Source organism: Amblyraja radiata, chromosome 25 (genome assembly GCF_010909765.2).
Source record: "Amblyraja radiata isolate CabotCenter1 chromosome 25, sAmbRad1.1.pri, whole genome shotgun sequence".
Taxonomy (NCBI): Eukaryota; Metazoa; Chordata; class Chondrichthyes; order Rajiformes; family Rajidae; genus Amblyraja; species Amblyraja radiata.
In genome coordinates this window covers 36,223,087-36,248,610 of record NC_045980.1, presented here as the reverse complement: position 1 = coordinate 36,248,610, position 25,524 = coordinate 36,223,087, and the positions used below count along the sequence as shown (strand labels likewise).

Here is a 25,524-nt window from a genome sequence, read left to right as displayed (position 1 = left end):
AGTAGGCCATTCAGCCCTTCGAGCCAGCATCGCCATTCAATATGATCGTAGTTGATCATCCAAAATAGGTGCACCATTCCTGCTTTCTCCCCATATTTCTTGATACTGTTAGCACTAAGAGCTATATCTCACTCTCTCTTGAATACATCCAGTGAATCGGCCTCCACTGCCTTCTACAGCAGAGAATTCCACATATTCACCACTCTCTGGGTGAAAAGGTTTTTCCTCACCTCAGTCATAACTGGCCAGGTCCTTATCCTTAAACTGTGACCCCCTGGTTCTAGACTTCCCCAACATGGGGAGCATTTTTCCTGCATGTTAAACTATTCAGCACAACGTATCCCTAGCAACGCCCTCTCACATATTCCTTTTGCCCTACATTTGCCTCCACATCCTTCTCTACAAGCTAACATTAACTCTTGTCTCTGTTCCACTTCAGTCAGAAACTATAGTTCCATTTCTATGTCCACAGATGCTGCCGGACCCGTTGCATGTTTCCAGCTTTATTTGTATGTTTAACCATGTCAAGATATTACTTTCACAAAACAAACTCCTTCTGGTCAGGGAAAGGAAGAGAACAAACGTAATCCACAGCTTCATTAGATCAGTTAGTTTTAATAGCGGTGCAGTTAGATGGGTAAAGAGAGGGCGGCATTTCTGTATCAAATGACGAGATGAGGGTTTTGTTCATCTGTAATTTTGAGCCTTGTTTTGTTGGTTGAAGGAAACTAAATGAATAAGTGCACAATAACATGAGAATAACACTAAATGGAGGGGCAATTGAAGTCTTGGCCAATTACTGCTTTGCATACAACAATCAAAGAAAAAGACAAAGCCTAATGCTGGGAAATATGAAGGCATGTTACTAAACCACCCATGGCAAGAATGTTGGAAGATGAAACAGATGAATTGTGTCAAGTTCGCAAAGATACTATAAAAGCAAAACAAATAATTGGTAGAAAGTTGTTTTTGAGTAGTTGCATCTGAGAGTATTATGCTACATGGATATCATAGTTCAAAGACATTTGCTAGTTTAAAATGAAAACTTGCAAATTCAGCAATGATGCTTCTCCTCCCTGCCTATGTAGACCATTGAGACCACTCCCTGGAATTGATCACAGCAAACTGCAAAGAGACATTTCCCCCATGGTACGTCAGCGGCTCTCCAGTATGTCAAGATGTCACTGCCTCAACTTCACACAGTACAGGAAATGCCCCGGTCTATGACTGCTCTTTGTGGAGATACATATCAGTCAAGGCAGTCATTGACAAGGAAGTCAGTCTGTATCTAGTAATCCCACTAGAATATGTGCATGAGATTATGGATTCTCCAGGTCATTAGCCCATGGGCAGGCGGGCACTCACTAGCTCACATGTGGGCAACACATTGTAAGATGCTAGGTGTCTGTCTCCTTCATTCACAGCCCAATGCATCCAGTTGAACAAGGGGAGGGGGGGGGGGGGGGGAACATTCATGTCAATCAAGCCAATCACACATATTATTCAAAACCTGCTTGCAAGGAAATATATTCACACTCGAGCTTCTTCTCGTTCCAACACGGAAGCTAAACATTAGTATGTTGTTGAAATCAACACACTCAGGAAGCAGTTAGGGCACTGAATCCACAGCTTTCATTTTACTTACTGCCAGAAAACTTGTAAGTGTAATCTTTGGTATAGAGGTACTGACTCTCTTATTTTTAAGAGGGCTGTGTATCTGCATGAACATACAGACCAGACAGGTGAAGCATGAATTGCATTTTGTAATATTAACAAACATTCTCAATAGGCTAATCTACTCTCTTTGTTATCACAACTGTAAATGGAAAGCAATAAATTGATAGACACCAACACACAAATACTGTTGAAGTGGCAGCATTGGGAATTATTCTCCTGAACTCAAGTTGGACAAGTTGGTGCAATTGTAACAATGCACGATGACAGTGGATTATTGTGACTAAATCATTAAAGGGCACGGCAGATTGAGCAATGGTTTAAAAAGCAGAAGCATTACTGAGCATCAGATATAGAGGCATGGTGTACAAATGGAGTCATCATCAACCGTTACAAAACACAGGTTTGGTCACAACTGAATTCTAACCACTGCACAATTCTAACCACTGCACCTTAAGGGCCTGCCCCACTTTTAGGCGATTTTTTAGGCAACTGTGGCGACAGTCACTGCCGCGGCGTGACGCCGGAAATGCACCCACCCCACGACAATGTCCATGACAAGCTACCACCTGGTCGACATCAAGTTACGACACGCTACGTCAACCGGCGACACAATTCCTCGCAACTTGGGGCGTCCACCTATGACCACACCTACGACAACCTTCGACCACACAGGCTACAACCTACCTCCATCAGCGACAAGCTACAACCCTGTCGGTAACAAATGAAGAAAACTGAATACTTCTCTCGACGCCGGAACTATCGCCGGTTGACGTAGGTTGTCGCCAATGGAATTCACCGAGGTCATGACCCGGCGACAACCAACGTCACCTGGCATCATCCTACGACAACCTACGTCTGCAGAACAGGCAACATCAAGCCCACTGTCGACGAAAGGTTTTGAACATTTCAGAATCCACAAGAAATAAGTAACGACATTTGAGGAGACCCCTCACGAAAATACAGGCATCACCCTGCGACAGCCTATGTTTCAGCTGTCTCGAGTCTCGACCTGAAACGTCACCCATTCCTTCTCTCCTGAGATGCTGCCTGTCCCGCTGAGTTACTCCAGCTTTTGGTGTCTATCTACCGTTCTATGATCGTGTTAGCAGGATCAGGTGTGTCCTGCCCAGTGCCCTCCCAATCTCACTCAGCCCCAGCTCAGCCACCACTGGTACAGCTGTGACTGAGCGAGCAAACGTTTGATTTGCATAACGACATGCATTAAATCAAATTCCTGTGAATCCTAAGGGGATGTTCATGTCATTTTAACCTTCGTGTTCTTGAATCATTAGTTACATGGTCACTGGATTTAACATGCAATTAATGATTATGACCTTTTGTAACTCTCCTGCACAGGGTTGAAGTAGTATCTTTGTGCAATATAGATCTATTACATCTGTGCATCTGTAGCACAGGACTTGGTTTGGTCTTTGTTATAAACTGGGCTTTAACGTTGTGGCCATCCACATTGAAAAAGCTGTTTCCATAACCCTAATGTTAAATCTTGAAACTCAGTGAATAAATGGGGATAACACTGCAGTTCACAGCTGTGCCAGTGGCCGCTGACCCGGGGATGGGCACAGCTGTACCAGTGGCCGCTGACCCAGGGAAGAGTAGACTTGATGGGCCGAATGGCCTGTTTCTACTCCTATCACTTATGATATAATGTCTTCAACTGATTAAACAGTTCCGCAGAGACAGTGTGAAGCTTGCCTCAGACAGTGAACCCGACAACAAATAAGCTCTGAACTACGAAGGTACACAAAAAAGCTGTAGAAACTCAGCGGGTGCAGCAGCATCTATGGAGCGAAGGAAATAGGCAACATTTCGGGCCAAACCCCTTCTTCAGAAGCTCTGAACTATAACAGACTATTAATATTATTGCACTATATTTGTTTATTTATTGAGTATGTGTGCATGTGTATATATACACACTGAACCTTTTTCTCTCCCGTTATGTACTATGTTTACATATTCTGTTGTGCTCCAGCACGTAAGAATTTCATTGTCCTATCTGGGACATATGACAATAAAACACTCTTGACTTGACTTGAAGCATGGTCTCACATGCGAGCACATACTCCAGCTCACTGCTACACTGCGGACTGCCATCACCTGGCATCCACATTCTCTTCAGTAGAAGTTCCACTGAATCCCTCTGCCAAAGCATTCTATCATACCTTCCAAAGGTGTCATCACGTGTGTGTGTGCGCGCGCATGTGCGTGTGTACGAGTGCGTGTGTGTGTAAGAGAGAGAGAGTGCGTGTGAGAGTGTGCGAGTGAGAGTGTGTGTGTGTAAGAGAGAGCGTGTGCGAGTGTGTGTGCATGTGCAAGTGCAAGAGCGTGTGTGTATGTGCACGCGTGTGTAATTCTGGACCAGGTAGTACATTGAATAAAGACCCGTTGTATTGCCCCAACGGCAATGGTAACACTAGCCTCAGGTGGCTTTCTAATGGGATTCATCTAATTGATGCCTCAGTGGTTCAGTACAAATGGATTGCTCATTTGCAGCGATGTGTAGTTAATGATTCTCCCATACAAAGCATTTAACACCTGAGTAGCGATGACTGTTATCCAAATCACATACCTCAATGGGATTCAACTGCTCTGCAGTGGACGGAACATAGTCTCTCAATTGGCCTTGGTACAAGTCACCTGGGAGAGAAAAATGATTAAATAACGGCATAGGATCTCTGCAGCTGTCAGATAAATCGAGCAAGTAACACTCCCCTCTCCCAATTTATGTATCCTGGTTAGATTAAGTTGGTCCCGATGACAAAGGAATCATTCCATTGCTAGATCCAGCGTCATTTAGATGGGTTAAGGGCCTGTCCCACTTGGGTGTCATTTGTGTGCCATTTGCGCGACAGGCCGGCAGTGAATGACGCGCGACTGTCGTGTGAAAATCGTCGAGCAGTACGACAGTCACGCACTTTGCTCTTGAGTGCCCTGCTTCTTTTGGGAGCCATTGCGATGTCGTTCTTACTGTAGTGTTATTTTAGTCCCATCTCCGTGGCAAGGATTTTCCCAGTGAAAATCTTTCAAAACTCGGCGTGCTTTACACCCAGGTGATCACGTGATGCGGCGCTCAAATGACGTGCCGACGGCGTATGCGGCGACGCATGGTTTACGGACGTTGACGCAGTGGCGCATAATAAATTAGTGTAGGCAATGGTCGTGCGTCACCATGCGTAACCACGAGTCACCACACGCTACACGTACGTCAGTGTGCGCAAGGGATACGTCAGACAGGTGGCCCGCGAGGATTTTGAACATTCCAAAATCCTAGGGCGATAGGGAAGCACCGCGCATTACCGCGCGTCACTGCATACGCCACCACGCGTCATGCGCGCACCACGACGCGCCAACCAATTTTTAGGATGTTGCGTAAATGACGCGCAGATGACGCCCAAGTGGGACAGGCCCTTTACACTCACTGAGTCAGAGAGGATGGGGCAAGATATACTGCAAGCTCACACACAGGTGGCAATGCCAGCTTCTGCATCAGCCTGGTGCACGCACACACCCTCCCTTACACACACTCTCTTACACACACATGCTCTCTCACACACTCATTCACACCCTCTCACACACACACACAATCACTCTGGTGTGTGTAAACACAACCCCGGCTACTGGCAGTGTGTAAACACAACCCCGGCCACTGGCAGTGTGTAAACACAATGCAGGAACATTAGGAAGATGCAAATAAGCAAACCGCCTGGTCCGCCACAGGCACTGTAGGTCAAATTATTTTTTCATTCAAACAAGTGTGAATGAAAATGAGGCAGGTTGTGTGGAGGATTTGAATGAAGAGAGAGAGAGAGAGAGAGCTTACACTGGCCCTCCTCAGCTTCACCACAGGCATCTATTTTATCAATAAGATCATTTGAATTCCATTTTGTGATTTCTTGAGGGAAGTTTTCCTCATTGTCTGAAAAGTCTTCTGTGTGGATAAAAAGGTGAACATGAAAACCAAATTACAACTTTTTCACGTAACAAAATTCATTGTAATGACTACAAGATAAATCAAATAGATGAGCCAGAGTAAGGGAGCAGGGCAGCGCCTCAGCCTGGCTGTGTGTGTGTGTGTGTGTGTGTGTGTGTGTGGTGTGTGTGTGTGTGTGGTGTGTGTGTGCGTGTGGGTGTGTGGTGCGTGTGTGTGCGTGGTGCGTGTGCGTGTGTGTGGTGTGTGTGAGTGTGGTGTGTGCATGTGTGTGTGTGTGTGGGTGGTGTGTGTGCGTGTGGTGTGTGTGTGTGAGTTCGTGTGGTGTGTGCATGTGTGGGTGGTGTGTGTGCGTGTGGTGTGTGTGTGTGAGTGTGTGTGGTGTGTGTGCGTGTGGTGTGTGCATGTGTGTGTGGTGTGCGTGTGTGTGTGTGGTGTGTGGGTGTGCATGTGTGTGGTGTGTGCATGTGTGTGTGTGTGTGGTGTGTGTGGGTGTGGTGTGTGCATGTGTGGTGTGTGTGGTGTGTGTGTGTGGTGTGTGTGTGAGTGGTGTGTGTGCGTGTGGTGTGTGCATGTGTGTGTGGGTGGTGTGTATGTGTGGGTGTGCGCACGTGTGTGTGTGTGCACGCATGTGTGCGTGCGTGTATATATGTGTGTGTGGTGTGTGTGCGTGCGTGTGGTGTGTGTGCGTGTGGTGTGTGTGTGTGTGTGTGTAGTGTGTGCATGTGTGTGTGCGCGTGTGTAGTGTGTGCATGTGGTGTGTGTGCGTGTGCGCGCGTGCATGCGCGCGTGCGTGCGTGTGTGTACGCGTGCGTGTGCGCACACAGTGACGGCTCGTGCACCACTGTCTTCATTCACAGTGACGGCAGAGGAAGGGAACACGCTGCAGCCAATTCATCTTTTGTAATTCCTGAAGCAATTAGACAAGTAAAGCAGTGATATCTCTGAGGTCAGGAGCGTGGGGGTTGGAGAGGTGGAGGCCAGGGCTAAAGCACACGTGTATTCACACACACGTTGTTAGTTCCATGGCAGATGTCTCGGTGCCATCCAGGGTTGTGTAAAGGCCATGCCCAATCCGTTGTGAGTAACAAAGGCTGAGTGAAATCATGGGAAGAATCTGCCTCAGTTGTTTTCTTAGCAACAAAAGACATCGAGGAAAGATATAATGCTGCATACAAAAATGATAAGATGCTGGACAAGATAAGCAAAAAGGTTGCTTGCTATTGAGGGAGTGCAGCGTAGGTTCACAAGGTTAATTTCCGGGATGGCGGGGCTGTCATATGCTGAGAGAATGGAGCAGCTGGGCTTGTATACTCTGGAGTTTAGAAGGATGAGAGGATATCTTATTGAAACATATAAGATTATTAAGGGCTTGGGCACGCTAGGTGCAGGAAACATGTTCCCGATGTTGGGGGAGTCCAGAACCAGGGGCCACAGTTTAAGAATAAGGGGTAAGCTATTCAGAACGGAGATGAGGAAACACTTTTTCACACCGAGAGTTGTGAGTCTGTGGAATTCTCTGCCTCAGAGGGCGGTGGAGGCCGGTTCTCTGGATACTTTCAAGAGACAGCTAGATAGGGCTCTTAAAGATAGCGGAGTCAGGGGATATGGGGAGAAGGCAGGAACGGGGTACTGATTGTGGATGATCAGCCATGATCACATTGAATGGCGGTGCTGGCTCGAAGGGCCGAATGGCCTACCCCTGCTCCTATTGTCTATTGTCCTTAGCTGAGAGCCCAGCAAGTAGAGGGCAGAGTTTGTTTATTACAAAAGGAATCTGAGAGAAAAGACGTTTCCTTCACTGGGTGAATTTTGCGTAGAACACAGAGTGCTGGAGTAACTCAGCGGGTCAGGCCGCATCTGTGGAGAACATGGATAGGTGATGTATCGGATTGGGACCCTTCTTCAGAATCCATGTGAATCTCGCTGTCTGTTAGCTTGGGAACTGGCAGAAGGACTCAGTTCATTCAGTGCTTAAAGGGCCCTAAACTGCAGACAAAGAATTGAGCAGTGGCATTAACCTGGGACCATTTTTGACTAGCATGGATGCAATGAACCAAATGGCCTTCTCCTGTGCTGTACATTTCCACGATTCTTCATCCCTATCCTGCCATGTAACTAAGAGGACCAGAGGACAAAGGTTTAAGGTGAAGGGGAAAAGATTTAATAGGAATCTGAGGGGGTAACCTTTTTTAACACAAAGAGTTGTGGATGTATGGAACAAGCTGCCGGAGGAGGTAGTTGAGGCTGGGAGTATCCCAACATTTATGAAACAGTTAGACAGGTACATGGATAGGACAGGTTTGGAGGGATATGGACCAAGCACAGGCAGGTGGGACTAGTGTAGCTGGGACATGTTGGCCGGTGTGGGTAAGTTGGGCCACACTGTATCACTTTATGACTCTATAAGATGGTTTATTCTAATGTCTGGGTGCCTGCAATAACAACCATGACTACAAAGGCCAAGCTAACGAGGTTTCCGACCATTTCTTGGAACTGTCTGTTGTGTACCTTGTGCATCGAAGAATTCATCATCTGAGCTGTCATCAGAGTCTCGAGCAATACTCTGCATTCGCCAGTCTGCAATATTGTGTCGCGAAGGGCTTGCTGATAAACAAAGAGACATTTGTTAAATGGCAAAACACTATCAATTCAACCAGTGGGAATAGTAACTGCTGAAATGTGTCATTAGAAAGACAGTATTGCGGTCTACACCTGGTCAACTGTGCACCTGAGCAGGAATCTGGTGGGAAAATGCAGTCAATGTTCTCCGCAAACTATTACATGTTCCACCACATCATTACAAAAAATTGAGTCTGTTCAAAAATCACATTTGGCTTATCATAAATGATGACGCTGGTGAATGATTAACAGTAACAGATACAAAAGCAAAGGTGAGCGTGCGGTGCCTTAGTATACCCACTAACGATGGCTGTCCTGCTGTGCTGCAATACTCTGTGTGCAGATTTGAAAGGACAGAGAGGTATTGTGGGTGCTGTCCAGACAAGTGATTGCAGGGGCGGAAATCCCGGGGGGCAGGAGGGGCACGCCCCCCCCCCCCCCCCCCCGTTTTGAGAGGTGGGGTATATTCCCCCCCATTTTTTGTAATCCGGATTTTAAAACTCAGTGAAATCGCCGCTTTCCGCGAGACAGTGGGGGTAGGACTGATGATCGAGGGCGCCAATTGGTCAAGAGAGACATCGGTCAGCAGGCAATGGGGGTGGGACCATGATAATTCAGCGCGATGATTGCCCCAAGCCACGATATGCATGAAATGCACAGGCGTGATAGTATTAGTAGAGAGTAGTAATAAACAGCTCAGAATGCTGGGCTCCAAGGCCAGGCCAAGGGCAATGATGCCGGAGGACACAGGGCAACGACGGCATTCTTAACTCCAGCGCTGATTCCAGATTTGTTCACTGAGACACAGGAAGAGTGTCAGGTTGAGGAGGAAGAAGAAAATCTCAAAAATATACTTTCAATTAAATTCAATATAGTAGCCATGGTAGTTCTAATGGACAGCCTGATAGCATCCGTCCCTTTGGTGCCTAGTTCGGGAATGCTGGCCTCTTCAGTGACCTTCACCCCACATCAGTGGCTTTCACCCCACATCTACTTCAGAGACTGATGTGCCAACACTGGGCCAATCTCAGTGTGACTGACCAACGGCTCAGGGAAGGTGCATGACAGGATGGGGCAACAAACTTATATCAGTGGAGAGAGAGAGGGACGAGGAGGGGTGCATCAGTGGGGGGAGGGAAGGGGTGCATCAGTGGGGAGGGGTGCATCAATGGGGAGGGGGGGTGAACGGGGAGGTTTGTGGATGAGTGGAGAGAAGGGGACGGGGATGAAGGTGTAGATCAGTGGAGAGAGGGGGCAGGAAGCGGAGTGGATCAGGTGGGGACAAGTGGTTAAGGCAGGGGGAATGGATAAAGAATAATTACATTTCCCTCTGTTACTTCTTCAGAAAGCTCAATTGTTGCACAGGGTTTAACCAGGCCCTGCTGGTTTTCTCACTACAATCCACGCTTTTCCTAGTGACTGCTAACTCCATTCATCATTAATATTTTTAGAACCATCGCTGAGATTAACTGGAGTAATCTGTAGTTATTGGGTTTAATCCTCACTCTCTTAGTAACAAGGGGAGGACATGTGTATAGGAAGGAACTACAGATGCTGGTTTACACCGAAGATAGCGACACAAAATGCTGCTGTAACTCAGCGGGACAGGGCAGCATCGCTGGAAAGCAGGAATGGGTGACGTTTCGTGTTGAGACCCAGTCCTTCTCTCCAGAGATGCTGCCTGTCCTGCTGTTACTCCAGCATCGTGTGTCTATCTTCAGTAGGACATTTGTACATGTTCTAGCCCTCAAAAACCACTGGAAATCGACAGTAGATTACGGGCCTATGGCTAGTCCACTGTGATGCCCATCCTTTGACAGCAACCTAGAATGCACCTCAGGTGATGCCAGTGATGCTGGGCTGTAGCACTTCCTATTTTATAACAGGAGTGGAATGCTGAAGATAGATCTATACCCAGGCTCGCTCTGTTCTTATTGAAACTGGCCCTTTCTCCTATTGATTTTGTTACTATCCTTTCCACAGCCATTGTAAACCTGTGCATTGTCAGCAACAGCAACTTGCAATTACACAGTGCCTTTAGCACACCAATATATTTGGTTTAAGCAACTTTTCAGAGCACAAATAGGTGGTGAAAATGTCTTAGTGGTCTGAGAAACAGCAGGTAACATTTTATTTAATGTTGATGCAAACCACTGCACAAATGCCTCTATTCCTTTCAGGCATGCAGCAGTACCTTAGCAAGCAACAGAAAATGTAGGAGCTAGATTATATTGCCAAACAAATGAAAAGGATATCTGTTAATGATAGGGTGACATGAATACGTTCATGCTGGATTAAGCACAGATCGCAAGGGTGGAGTGGAGAAATGTGACACTAGATAGATCATTACATCAGCATCAACAGGGAAGCAGTGGATCTTGTAACTAATGAGTGGATGTCGTTTCAATTGGGCTTTACCTTTTCTATCATTCTTAATTAAGTAGAATTATTCTTTGTGCAACGTGGCTCATCAACAAAGACACAGAGTAGTTGAACAGACTGACCTCCTTAGCATGGCCAGATGATGTTACCAGTCTGCTCAGTTCAACTGCGCTAGTTGTGATTATTTGAGATCTACTGCTGACCGCAGTGGAGGATGGGTGGGGCTGGGGGAGGAAGTTCAGCAACAGAGATGTTTTTGCTTCTACAATGCAGCTGGTTTATTCTGCTTACTGGAGCCAGTTTGAATGACACAGTTAAATTACGCAGCAAGAAACGTCACAGCACACTGCTAATAGTTTCTATAAATAATCCACAAGCAGCAGATGGCGTCAACATCATAGATCCAGCAGCGAGCTAGATTTCAGCAACATCCTAGCTCGCGGCTTCATCCTGCGACGTGGGCAAACACTATACAACGTGAAGGAGCCATTTCTCTTAAGAAACAAAGCTTGTTCATATAATCTATAATAAGCGAGTATTCTGAAAAACGCAAGGAATTCAGTATTCTGAAAAACGCATGGAATCATGGGGTTTATCAAAGGTTACTCGCTATAAAGAAAAAGTGAACGAAGCGCTGGCAGTATAAATTGTGTATAATCTTTATGCATGATTTATGTGTAAAAATATATTTAATCTGAGGAACGGGGGTGCCAAGTAGCGGGAGCGTGGGATGTAACAGCAAGAGAGAGAGGGGGCAGATGCGAGTGGGAGACATGGGGGGACTGGACCGGCGAAGAGACATTCTCAACAGCTGCACACACACAGAACCGCGCCTCGTCCGCAGCCAGGATCGAACCCGGATCCATGGTGCCGCAAGCACTGCCAAACCGCCACTGGATCGAGTGGGTCGGAGACGCACGGGGCAACGACCCACAGGCCCACAGCCAGCGTGGAGAAGAAGCACCAACCCCAGCTCAACTCTGCCTGGACAAGGAGAGAGGCGCAGCCGACAGCCCCCTTGAATGAGAAAACCAAATTGCAGCCCGGAGCATAACAGTGCTGTGGGAGAGTAGTACTGTCAGCAGAGCCAACATTGGATTTTTAAATAGCCTGTTATTGTGTGGACTTCACTTCGTTTTTGTGTCAATTTATTTGCGGCTAATGCGGCTGAAGTTGTACAGTCCATGGTGTGACTCTTTCCACTGGATTAAGGCCAAAAGCTACTGCACAAAACTGCCAGGTTAACCTGACTCAATAAAAATAGAAATAGAAACCTGAGCAGTAATCCGGCAACATTTTAATCCATTCAAAATGATCCTGGACGCTCTATAAAGAGCGGGTAATGTGACACATTCTGAAGACAGCAGGTCAGTGCAGTGCATGCACCCTGAGAGAAGAGGCTGTGTCCAGGGGAATAGTGAAGCGCAGGAAGGCAATACTTGTCCAGGGTTCTGTACTGGGGAGGACAAGCACAATATGTTGCTTTGTAGTGCTGGATAAAACACCACTGATTGGGTGCAGAGTTAGCAATTAGTTCAAGAAGAAACCCCCCCCCCCCCCAAAAAAATAATCCCTGCATTGTTCCCAGTCCCACTTGCCTTTAAATTGGATAGAGCAGATGAATGTGTAGTTTAAGAAAAGGTGCTTAAGATTCTTGGAGCAACAAGACCATATCAGGGATGGTGGGCCAGTTCTGGGATGGTGGGTCAGATCCGGGGCTGTGGGTCATGGCGAGACCAAGCGCAGGCCAGGCGATCGTTTCGCTGAACCCCTCCGCTCAGTCCGTCTTAACCTACTTGATCTCCCAGTTGCTCAGCACTTCAATCCCCCTCCCATTCCCAATCTGACCTTTCTGTCCTGGGCCTCCTCCATTGTCAGAGTGAGGCCCAGCACAAATTGGAGGAACAGCACCTCATATTTCACGGGCAGTTTACACCCCAGTGGTATGAACATTGACTTCTCTAACTTCAGTTAGCCCTTGCTTTCCCTCTCTCCCCATCCCCTTCCCAGTTCCCCCACCAGTCATACTGTCTCCACCTACAATCTATCTTTGTCCCCCCCCCACCTCCCCTGACATCAGTCTGAAGAAGGGTCTCGACCCGAAACGTTATCCATTCCTTCTCTCCAGAGATGCTGCCTGTCCCTCTGAGTTACTCCAGTATTTTGTGTTTCTCTGGGATGGTGCGATCAGGTCCAAGGGGGTGGGTTAGATCCTGGAGGGTGGATCAGATCCGGGGCGGTGGGATCAGATCTGGGGCGGGGGGGATCATGCATTCTCCTCATTGTATTGACATTACAAACAGAAATCACCTGGTTATTGACCACGTTTGGAGCAGGCTGCTTGCACATAAACTGGACACCTGACTCTCAACATTTCAAAAGTGATCGCCCTTCAAAATTACTTAATTGGCTGAAAATTCGGTGAAAATATCCTGAGGTTGTGACAGTACCTTAGAAATGTAGCAGACTGACAAATCTAGCTAATACTGTAGGACAAGAGCACATGAGGTAGCAGCAAGATGCCACCCAGGATTCCAGGGCACCCTCTAGACTCCTCCTCACTTACTGCTTCCATCAAAATGACACCAATAGTTGGGGAGCTGCAGCACCAGTGGAGCTCAAACAGGAGGGGCAGTAGTCATCATGCCAGTACACTGCGGCTGTTCAGCTCACCAGATCCATGCCAGCACAGCAAACCCATCAAGCCTCTTTCCTCACCCTAAGTCTGCATACACTTCAACTCCTCCCCTCTCCTGCCCTGAGGTTGTTTTTGCCAGTAACCTGCCAGCTTGTTGTTGTGATGTGAGAGCAGACGAGGGCACTATGTCGAAACCCAGGTAGACCCTGAGAGAACGTGCAAACTCTACACGGACAGCACCCATCATCCGGTCACGGAGCTGTGAGGTAGCAGCAGCTGTTTCTCACTTACTAATAAACACCCAACTAGCGCAATATTACAATATTACTAGAGTCCACAATGTTTCATTGTCATATGTACTAACAACAGGGATCGGCCGTGAGCAACACCGGCCTTGACCCATCATCAACTCACATTCAGGCTGCCGATCGTAAACAACAGAAGCAGCAGTTCAGCTCAACACACAACAACCCTGATTGTGTGGGCTGCTGGGACACACCAATCAACATCATGACAAAGGCAATGCACACCGCCTTTACTCTATATAAAGCCCTCCTGTCTTGGAAACATCCCTGTGAATCTTTTCTGCACCCTCTTTAGCTTAATCACATCCTTCCTATAGTACGGCGAGCAGAACTATGCTCAATATTCTAGCAGTAGTCTCACCAATGTCTTACACAGATGTAAAATGAATTGCCAACTCCTGTACTTGATGCCCAATCCAACGATGGCAAGCGTGCCATTCGCCTTCTTCACCACCTTGTCTACCCGTGTGGCCACTGTTAGGGAACAGTCTCCTTGTACCCCCCGGTCTCTCACAGTAAGCTGATTCACCACAATGAAAAGACAGAATGGGTGCAGAAATATGTGTGCTGTACCTCCTCTTATTGATGAATGTGATGATTTGGACGATGTGGACCATTGTTTAGTCAATGCTCGTTCTGTTAATGAGTCCGTGTACTCATTTAGATTGGTACTGCTGGATTCTATGTTGATGCTGGGATTGGCACTGATGGAGTTCTGATCTCTCTCAATGGAGGTTTGGGTCAGGCCTGGCTGTTCAGCTTCGTTGTCGTTTAACTCTGCCACAAACTGGGCCATCTTCTGGGCCAGCATGAGCTGTGTTTCATGCTCCAGCTGCCGGATGTCCTCGATGGTAAGGCCATACCACTCGTCCTGCCAGCACCATGCTTGTCGGTGAGCTCGTAGCATCACTTTCCTCAGGCCTGGAATTCATGGACAGTCATTAAGCAGGCGGGAACATGTATGTGAGTTATGAATAAGCCACAACATTACAGTATACCTGGAATTCCACAATAAATGACTGGAACAATCATGCAGAATATGATACAACTGATAAATATTCTACTGCTTAAACAAGATAACAGAAGGTTCTCAAAAATGGTGATGGCCGTTTCTTTTGACTAACTGAGAACAGCCTTCAGAAGGAAGACAATTAAACTGCTGGTGAAACAAGGAAAAGGATTCAGCAACCCAGGGGCTGAATGGTTACCTCCGAAGAACAAGACACTCCATTGGTGGAACCATCTGAAAACCAAGAGGTGGACTAGAATACTGCATAGATGTTTGCAGGGCGTAAATACTCACCCATTCCATGACACACTGGACCCCACGCACTCAGCATAATGCCACCCTTCCAGATACAGAAAACGGTTCTTCCCTAATATCTATTTAGGATTTAAACTCATGAAGCTTTATGGATTGAGGGAGGCAAGAGAATTTGTAGAGATGAGCAAAAGGAAAGGGAGAGAGAAGGGCAAGGTTAGTTGGAGTTGCGATATTCCATGATAATTAGTTTCAAATCATAATTACAGTCTTGTTCAAAGATGGTGTAGGGATAATGCCAGTAGCTAACGAGCAGTTAGTCTAAGCTGGGTGGTAGGGAAGCTCTAGAACCAACCAGCAGTCAGTTGCACAAATCGAATTGATTAGAGAAAGTCAGCATGGATCTGTGAAAGGCAAAACATGTCCAACTGATATGATAGAATTATTTGATGTAGTTCAGAAGCGGTTGACGGGACTTTGTAATTGATTTGCAGCCTATGGACATTTGATAAAGTGTCACATCATCAGCTGATTGAGATTCCATTGTGCCCATCCTCAAGGTCATTGCTTTTTCTCTCTTCTACCTTCTGTGAGAAGATACGGAAGCTTGAATGTCCAGACCAGCTTCATCCCCACAGTTTCAGGAATCTACTATCAGACTGCAGAAACAATCACCTCTTTCATGCCCAATCCTGGAAGGCGCTGCTGTCTATGTTTACACATTCACAATTCCATTATTGCATATGACAGGTTCATTACAGATTTGCTTGTTTGACTCAAGAAGCCTCTTTCGTTATACTAATTTTATAATTTCTCAAACCTTTCAATAAGTACACATTAGAAACTGGAAAAACAATTGAAGACAGTTTGTATTTATAGAATATAAGAGATCAAAAGCAACAATCAATCCAAGGTTGTGGATCAGGCCAAATTGAAACTAAGGCAAAAGGGACAAGTATTCTTTACGCAGAGGCTAAATGAATTGAACAAATAATAGAAATTACTTTGGAAAGAAGTTGATCAACATGTATTCGGTGACCTCACTCTCCATTACATAATGCAATTCGACTAGAAACCATCTGTATTTGCCAGTGGCGATAAGCAGAGCTGGTTTTGTCTCGAACATCTTTAACCCTGCAGGATTCCATCCTGCAATCTCACTCGACGCCACTGCCCCCCTAATTATCCAGTCTCCTCCAGTCAAATGTGCTTTGCCATCCACTGTTCCTAACATCCACAATTCTGTGGCCCATGTTCAGATCAAGGCTGTGTTGAAGTCTAGAGTTGAGTGGTCCTGCAGAAACTCAATGGGCATGAGTAAGCAAATAAAGATGACCTTCCATCACTTCCTGATGGCTGAGAGTAGACTAATTGAATAGTTGTTGGCTGGATTGGATTGATCCTGCTTGTTGTGGATGGGACAGAGTTAGGGAGTCTCGCACATTGGCAGGTAAATGCCTTTACTATAGTTGTATAACAGGCCAACTACAGGAGGGCCTCAACTTGAAAAGGCCCTATTGCTCATATCAAGGAAACTTGACTACACTCAGCCACTACATTTAGCTGTGCCTTTTTGAATGGTGGCATGGAAAAGCAGATTGCTTTCTATTGAACATGCAAGCTGGACCTGACAAACACTCACCTACATCATGAATGAAGCGTTCTATTTTGGATTGCATTCCCCAATATCGAAACTCCACTTTGCAGAGTTTATACGCACACATGATTGGCATTTGTCCAGGCTTCTTCTTGCACTCTTCTATCCAATTGTCTGTTAGGGGGCCCCTTCCTGTCTTGATCGACTTGTACAGTTTAGGATCCTCCTCTGTTTTGTATTCATTAGGAGGAAAAGGGTCTTTGACAATGTCAATGGGATCTGATTCAGAGAGACAGAAGATCAAAGATTTAATCTTTATGCTTATCAACAATCAACATATTTGTAAAAATGTTGCAGCAGACCTTGCATATGAAAATGAAAATTCAGTTCAGTTGATATATTGATAATTTATTGTAGAATGCAATACTTACAAAAATTGCAATACAAATTTCAGAGATAAAATGAATTTTATAACCTTGAGAAACAATGGATGACCATGGAACAAAATTAATGAACAGGATTAGTTTAAAGAATAGACAATATATTTAATATTTGGTCTAAACACAACCGATAGACAATCGATCACAGCTTTCAAATGAGGCTGGCTATGTTCGAGTAATCATTGCCACGCAATCTTTCTGCATTTCTCCACTCTCTGCATCCTTCGACCCTCTCCTTTCCCCAGCCAGCCATTATAAATTCCCTTCTCAATAGGGCAGAGAGGTGCCTCCAGAGCGGGTGCTCATGGCTTGAGCTTTCATTATACAAGGTGCCACTTGGTTAGTAGTGGCCAACCATAAAGAGCAACTCGATCATTCTCGAGGATGGCACGGATTTATGGACTTTGTCCTCACAATACAAGTTTAATGTACAATTTTAATGTTTTTTCACAAGAAAGAAGAGTGAAAATGTCTGTAGCAACTTGGTTCAACAACTGTGAGTTCCTCACGTGGTCTACAAATGTCTCTATAACCATAGTGACCGGCTGACGGGCAGTATGCGCATGCAGCAGGAATGCCATGGAGATTTGATCTCCTGCCTTCTGCATTCAACTTGTGCTGCACTGCAGTTGGCATCGAATCCCGAGTCAGCCTTGCAGCCAGTTGAACAGAGCAGCAGATCCAACAAAGTAGGTATCAAAGCTGGAGTAATGTCAACTCATGCAATCGTCTGATGCAAATACCATCATGGTGATGGCAAACTTAACTTGGCTGTCATTTCAGTTAGATTTCTCTTCATTAGTAACACCTAAAATGATTGTTACATTAAAAAGGGGAGATAGAAAGCAAATACTATACCAAGCATTCGTTGCCTTTTCTCAGCAGAGGAGAGATTAAATACATTTGCCTGATCTCCTGAATCAGGTTTATAATATGTTTCAATGTCAATGGAGAACTTCTCTACAAAGGGACAGGTATACCTAGAACAATAAAAAGGAACAATCATTTCTGGAAAGTGAGAGGAAACTTAACAATTCAAACTTTCCATCTTTAGTAGATGAGAGGCCACGACAAAGAGGGCAGAGTTCACTAGGTAACCGGACAAGTGCTGAACCAAGACCAGTCAATAGCTCCAGATGGTGTAAAGATGAGCCTGTTGCAGCGGGCCTGTCCTCCCAGACCTTCATTAGATGTGTCGGCAATTCTCCACACATGCGCTTCCTCCTCAGTTCAAGGCACCAATTCCTTTTGTTGCCTTCTGCCGACCTAATCTGTTTTAAATTGAACATTCTCGTGTTTATATTTCAATCTCTCCAGTGCCTCATCTCTCTTTAAATTTGCCAAACATGATGAACTGCCCCCTACCATCCCAAACCTTCAATCCTCAGGCTTTACTAGCAGGAACAAACTTGACTCCATGGCAGAGTAGACTCTACAGTGAGATTAGTTTATTGAATTCCTCCAGCAAACTATGGCCACACATAAAACGCGTTTGATAACTTCCTACCATATTGGTTACATAATCAGTATTTTCACAAGAACATATGTAGCAGGAGTGAGCCAATGACACCTTGAGCCCTCACTGCCAATCACAAGAAGATGAGGGATGCATGCTTCTTTGTAGACAGTTCATTCCTTGCTGGATTGTTATCCTGTCAGATGCTTCGTCTGTTTAAGGGCCTAACCATCTAATTTAATTAATACATTTATTTTTTTAACTTTTGTATCTTTTTGTAATATTAAAAACTCTAAGAATGTGCAGATCTGGTTTTTAGACTCTCTGGATGTGGCAGAATGCTGTACCAGTGTGCTCTTGCTCAAAGAGGCACTGACGTAAGCAGCAGGATGGTGATTCAATATCAGTGATTAAATCAGGGTGTTGCTGGCTAGATGCTCACAATCCAGACTTTGGAATGGAGCCTCAGTTTGGCAGGGCATTACCACGGACACACACACTTCACCGTAGCTGGATAATTAACCCATCATACTAATGAGGCCAAGCCACAGGTTCATGTTCATGCTGAGAACCTGTGTATTTCCTCGTGCAAATGTACAACAAACAGTGCATGTCATTCCACTGGCAGAACATTAGCGAAGGGCTGTAAAATATACTACAGATAGTTCAGGCAGTTTAGAACACAAAATGCAATGGCTCTTTTCACAGAAATCCATGAGAAAAATATATTATAATGTATTATGTTTATTTCTGTCAATTATAGTAATGTTGCAACTTAAGCATCAGCATCATAACAATCTATCTGTGTTGTAACTGTGTTCTTCTTTCTATGTACGTATAACACCGACAATCCTACCCATCAATAAGCTGCAACATCCTGTGCAACTCTAACATAATGTCCCAACTTCTATACTCAATTCAGCGACAGATAAAGGCCAAAGTACCAAAATCCTTCTTCATTATCACATCTAGCTGTGACCTCACTTACAGGGGACTATGAACGTGTACTCATAGAACCCTCTATCCCTCACACTCTAATGTTCACTGTCAAGGTCTTACTCAAGGTGTGACTTCCCAAACGACAACACCGCACATTCATCTGAATTAAACTCCATTTGCCATGCCTCAGTCTACTTACCCCAAGCCAAACACAATCCACTGTAATTCATGATAACCCCATTCATTGCCTAAGATACCACCTATTTTTGGTTAATCTGCACACTTACTCATCATGCCTTGCACATTCTCATCAAAATCATTGATATAGATGAAGCCAATGTTGTATCCAGTTAATTTCTACCTTGTTCTGGTATAGGGATAGGCATTCCATGACTCCTCTTCCACACGCAATGCAGCTTTAGGTAAAATAGATCGGAACCAGCTGGGTATATGCATGCCAATATGGTAGACTTTGCGAGTGTACTGGCCAGAACCCCCGGGTCCATCGTTATAGGGCCTGTTCTCACGGATCTCCACTCCACTGCCTTCTCCACAAGTCTCATCTCTGCTCTTTTTCTGTAAGACATAAACACAGTTTGCGTGAAACACCAAGTATAACATCACTGACAGCACACAAGTCAAAAGCATCAAGCTGCAGTCTGGAATGATTGTAGTGGGGGGGGGGGGGGGAGGGGGAGAGAGGTGGGGGCCGGGCAAAGCCAGGCCAGTGAGGGGGGTTTGACTGGCAGATGTGGCAAAAGGTTAGAGTTTAAAATTTACTCTGTTAACCTGGATGGAACAGTGCTTTAAGTTCCAGAATTCATTTCATGTCCCACATTGAAATATATTCATACCATTAGTACATCAAAATCGGCAATGACATTAAGACTTTACTCTAATTAAAAACCATTAATTCATTCAAAAGTAATTCTGAATGAACCATCAGTGAATGATATGTCCAACAAAGAAAGCTTTCCACTATACCTCAGTAGACGTGACAATAAACTGAATTCAAACTCAATTGTAACCATGGTCTGTTGAGGCACGTTCACACCTTGATCACTTTCTCAGTAAGATGTTTACTGAATGATGCGCTCAGACATTATTGCCAATGCTGTCACAATTAACATATAAAAAGCCATTGCTCTGTCGTTGTTTAGTAAAACTGCTCGGTTTATCATTGACCAGAAACAATTGGACCCGCTACAATTAAACGGCTTCAACTTTCCAATTTTAGCCGACTTGGAAAATGCAGTGAATAATGCAGATGGGCTGCAATGCAGTTTGCATTTCAACCAGGCAGCTCATAGTCCTGGATTATAGGTGCTCAAAACGATAGGAAAGAAAAAAGGGGTTGCAATCCAAATTAAGGAAGAAAGAAGATTGTTTACGAGATCAAGCACAGAGTTTGTCAAGAGTTAAACAAGAATGGAGCTTTCAGACTCAGGACTGGAAGCCACAGACCATCAGTCTGCAAGGATATTGGTGTATTGGGCAAGATGGGTTGAGTGATTTTATTTTTGAAGAGAGGAAGGGAGATATCTACTACGTCAACATTAATTGTAAAAAAGGTTAGAAGAAAAAGCAAAGGATAGAGGTTCAGGAATGTGTTCAGGAGAGCTCGCTTGTTCGCCATGTTTCCAGCTGCTTCTGGGAACGAGGTGGGCCTCAGATCCAGTGTGGGAACAGTTGGGGATCGGTCATCACTGGATTATATGGTTGAGATTAATAATGGAGAGGAATATAAAACAAGAATTCAAAATGAGAGAATGAATAATCTACTATTTGATCAGAAGTGATTTGCTCAGTAAAATTGCAACCAGATTTTGGTCGGTAACACTAACTGAATGACTGGCAACTTAATAAAAAGGAATATTTCAGATACAGGTTCAGTATGTTTTCACAAGTGGGGAAGGAAGAACCAAAAATAATGCCCATTGGATTTCAAAGAGTAACTCCAGTGCAAACAGGTGAGAGGAATTAAAATATATCAAATATAAAATATAGGGGAAAAGTTGTTGTCAATAAATGTCAGCCACAATGGCTCTGAGCATGTTGACAAGGTGCTGATTGTACAAAGATTCTCATGAGCTGGAGTTTAGAAGAGGCTGGATTCCATGTTTAAGAAGGAACTGCAGATGCAGGAAAATTGAAGGTAGACAAAAATACTGGAGAAACTCAGCGGGTGAGTCAGCATCTATGGAGCGAAGGAAATAGGCAACGTTTCGGGTCGAAAGCCTTCTTAGGCTGCTAACTATTAGCTAGGCAGGAAGATAGGCCAGTGATTGCGATAGAAACATCTGTGCTCGGGTCAGTCAGCATGGGGCTGACGTGTGTGTGGGGGGGGGGGGGGGACTGGACCTTTCACACATGTGGTTATGACTCTGCATGACATAATTCAAGAACATTCACTGAACTTCATTGATGATCTTAACCCCTGTAGATGACTTCATACTGTTCGTTGTTTTCGCTTTTTAGCCCACAGCAAATATCATAATTAGAATTTTCGATAGTTCATTTTCTGGTGCTCTGGATGGTGCCAATGCATCCAGAACATGGCAAAATACATTTCTATTTGTCCATAACTGACTTGGAGATTAAAAGCTTTCTCTCCAATAACAAAGGTGGCCAATGGCTCCATCACCTTTGTTTGGCTATTAAGTAGCACGTGACCCATGCCAACCATTGGTGGGATTAAATATGAGCAGGAGCATAATCTGAATATTATGCTGTGTACATCTCAGATGTTAGAAACCAAAATATATTGCAGTTTATTTCACAGTATCTTAGCAACAGACAGTACAGGTTTCACAGAAGTAGATGACAACTTGGCTTCCTTTTGTCCAATTTGTCGCAACATTGTTTTTACTGAGATTAGTAAAAGCTTTTGATCTCTGCAAGAAGCAATCTAAATGCATGAATGAATCCTTTGTACTTCAGCCTGTACGTCAGTATGTGCAACGCGTATTTACTGAGCAGCATTCTGAGCTCCATCTCTATAGAAGCCTTTAAGTAACTGACGTTCTCCATAATTAAAAAGTGCTTGCTCTTATTGCATGTAATTTAATGACATTAGTTTAGCCAAGAGATAGCAGCCTCCATCTGTTGCACATAACTAGCGATGCTTCTGATTATAATTTATAATTTAAACATAATGACTGAAGAGATGACATGAGTGTCTCCTTTTATACTGAACTGGAAGTGCTTGGAGAGGGACACAAGTTCTATGCAATTAATTCCAAGGGGAAGAGAATAGTGCACAAACAGGCAAACCCCAGTGCATGCATGCCAATGGCCTTCAGCAAATGCTGCCAGAACCTGACGTCAATGGGCTGCATGGTGGGGCAAAACACACACACTTTTGCATGAGTCTAGGCCCTGGTACTAGACTAATAGAGTCATAGCACAGAAACAGGCCCTCGTCCCAACTCGTCCCTGTCGACCAAGATGTCCCATCTAAGCTAGTCCATTTGCCCGTGTTTGGCCCATATTGCTCTAAACCTTTCCTATCCATGTCCCTGTCGAAGTTCTTTTAAATGTACCTGCCTCAACTACCTTCTCTGGCAGCTCATTCTATATACCCACAACCCTCTGAGTGTAAAAGCTGCCCCTTGGGTTCATATTAAATCTTGTCCCTTTCACCGTATACATATGTTCTCTTGTTTTTGATTCCCATACCGTAGGTAACATAATCTGTGCATTCATGCTGTCTATTCCCCTTTTGATTTTATACACATCTATAGATCACCGCTCATCTTCCTGGGATCCAAGGAATAGTCCTACCCAGCCGCTCCCTGCAGCTCAGCCCTCAAGTCTTGGCAACATCCTCGTACATCTTTGCAACTTCCCAGCGTAGTGACATCCTTCCTATAGCAGGGAGACCAAAACTGAACACAGTACTCCAAGTGTGGCCTCGCCAACATTTTGTACAACATCCCAACTTCTATACTCAATACCCTGACTGATGAAGGCCAATGTACCAAGAGCCTTCTTGACCACCCTATCTGCTTGTGATACCACTTTCAGGGAACTCCTTGGTCCCTGCATTAAACCACTCCTCAGGGCACTCCTGTTCACTATGAAAGTCCAGCCCTGGTTTGACCTCCCAAAATATAACACCTCACACTTATCTGCATTAAACTCTGTCAGCCATTCTTCAGCCCACTTGTCCAGCTGATCCAGAGCTTGCTGAAACTTTTGATAACCATCTTCGCTGTCTATGATACTACCCACCTTAGTGTCATCTGCTACCTTATTAATCAAGCTTTATACATTCTAATCCATTCTAATATAAACCACAAACAGCAATGGGCTCAGAATCATTCAGCTATGGCACTCCACTCGTCGCAGGCCTCCAGTTCCACCACCACCCTCTCTCCCTGCTCTGTCTGGTAGAAAGGGGTGAGTGCAGAAGTATGGGCAAAGGCTCCATGGACAAGAGTGGGAGGCGTGGGGAGGAGGAGGAGGTGGCTCCAGCAACCAGCATTGTGTGCTAGAACAATGTGTCAGTCACGTTATGTGGTACACTTACCACAAAATGCATTACATCCTTGTCCTCCCCACCATTCCATTTCTTGTAACCTGTCCCTATTTTCTCTCTTCTCTATTTTCTCCCTTTCCCTATTCTCTCTAAACTGTACCAGAAGCTGCCTTAAGGACACATTATTCTATGTTATGAGGTGCCTGAATTCGCAAAGTTTACCTAAAGTCCTATAGATAAAGCCTGTTTTGGAAGAATGAAGAATTCAAAGTATGTATTCAGATAACTGCACAGAGCTATGCAGACCTGTGTGTATTAACATTAAATCATGTGTTGGAGCTTCAGAAAAATAACTATGGCCTAGACAAATTGTCATGATGCTAACACCCATCTTACCATGATGTTAGTGGATGGAAAAAGAGGCAGTTCGAAGTTCCAATGGGATGAGTACACATTTCTGGGGTAGGGCTTCGCTTATTTTGTGAACTTTACAATGTTGGAGTTGAGTGAAGAGTTAAGCTCAGCTAATGATCTTCCATTGAGAGAGAGGAGACATGGAATTGTACGCGATTATCTCCAGTAGCCAAATCAGAACAACAGAATGAGTCTTTAAACATCTATTTGCCTGCTTTTTACCCAACTGATTTCACATGAGTGGTGCCTTAATTGTTATTTATGGAGCTGGAGAATTAGTGAAATGTCACTTAAAGTATAGGTTATTTTACATGGTGAAGGAGAAAGAATGATTCAAATGACTGCTGCAGGCTGTGGCCAAAGCTGCCCTTTTAGTGGTTCTGACAGCTAATTCATTAGCAGCAGCCTGCATTCAGCACCTGCCTCCCAGTCTTTCGCTTCATGATAGATGGATTCCAGGCAAGACACCACTCAAAGTGTGCATTTATTTATCCATAAATGGTTTATGGCTGTATGAGGAATGCAGAAGCCATGCTGATATCTAAGAAACAACAACTAAAATGCACATTCTATTTGTGAATTGGTTACCTAATGTTGTTAGGTTCACCATTTTAACTTGAAATTAATTATGTTTGATTTAATCAAAGATGTTTTACCCACTGGGATATGTTCATGCTATTTGAGCACAGTTAGTTGGCTTGGTTATTCAGGGATGTAACTCCATCATGAATAGGCACCATCTGTTGCTATGACAACAGGACTTCATTAGCAGCCCATCGTTAGTTTGGTTCACTCAGGCCAACCTCAGTTAGACATCAGCACTAAGCATTGTCAATATTATTCTGCATGTTGGCAATGGTAACCATGGTTGCGACACATGCCCTTTATGATTTAAAATGCTCAGCATTCATATTCAAAAGTGACAAAACTGCTTGTGTCCAAAAATAAAAATGTTTCCCACAGTGAAAATAATGAAGAGAAGGGCGAGACTGGCATTTCTACCAAAGCATTCACAACCTTTGTACGCTCCAAAACACTTTAACCAAAGGTTGCTGCATTCAATGTGTTGGTCCAGATACAGGTAACGTGATACGATGCAGAGAGTGCACAATATTTGGAAAGGAACAGCTGGTTCAATTCATATTGAAATTAAGGGCAGATGATTTCTTGCAAAGGATTTCAAATATTAAGACAGAGTACAGACCAGCCCTGGAGTACAGGCTAGCCCTGGAGTACAGGCCAGCCCTGGAGTACAGGCTAGCCCTGGAGTACAGACTAGCTCTGGAGTACAGGCTAGCTCTGGAGTACAGGCTAGCCCTGGAGTACAGGCCAGCCCTGGAGTACAGGCCAGCCCTGGAGTACAGACT

The 25,524-nt window shown here is 44.8% G+C and overlaps 1 protein-coding gene across 6 annotated transcripts in view; it reads right to left on the bottom strand.

Annotated features, from left to right (window-relative positions):
* The window catches only part of pitpnm2 (phosphatidylinositol transfer protein membrane associated 2), a 148,633-nt gene that overhangs the window by 41,606 nt on the left and 81,503 nt on the right, over positions 1 to 25,524 (bottom strand). For all 6 annotated transcript variants that reach the window (XR_004415752.1, XR_004415753.1, XR_004415754.1 and 3 more), the window contains exons 4-10: positions 19,625 to 19,839; positions 17,727 to 17,848; positions 16,474 to 16,707; positions 14,144 to 14,491; positions 8,135 to 8,230; positions 5,516 to 5,623; positions 4,265 to 4,332 (exon numbers count right to left, since the gene is read on the bottom strand). Coding sequence is in view for 3 of the 6 variants with exons in the window: in XM_033043904.1 (XP_032899795.1) it covers positions 4,265 to 4,332; positions 5,516 to 5,623; positions 8,135 to 8,230; positions 14,144 to 14,491; positions 16,474 to 16,707; positions 17,727 to 17,848; positions 19,625 to 19,839 (1,191 nt within the window). In the remaining 3 variants the exon portion in view is untranslated. The remainder of the gene's footprint in view (positions 1 to 4,264; positions 4,333 to 5,515; positions 5,624 to 8,134; positions 8,231 to 14,143; positions 14,492 to 16,473; positions 16,708 to 17,726; positions 17,849 to 19,624; positions 19,840 to 25,524) is intronic.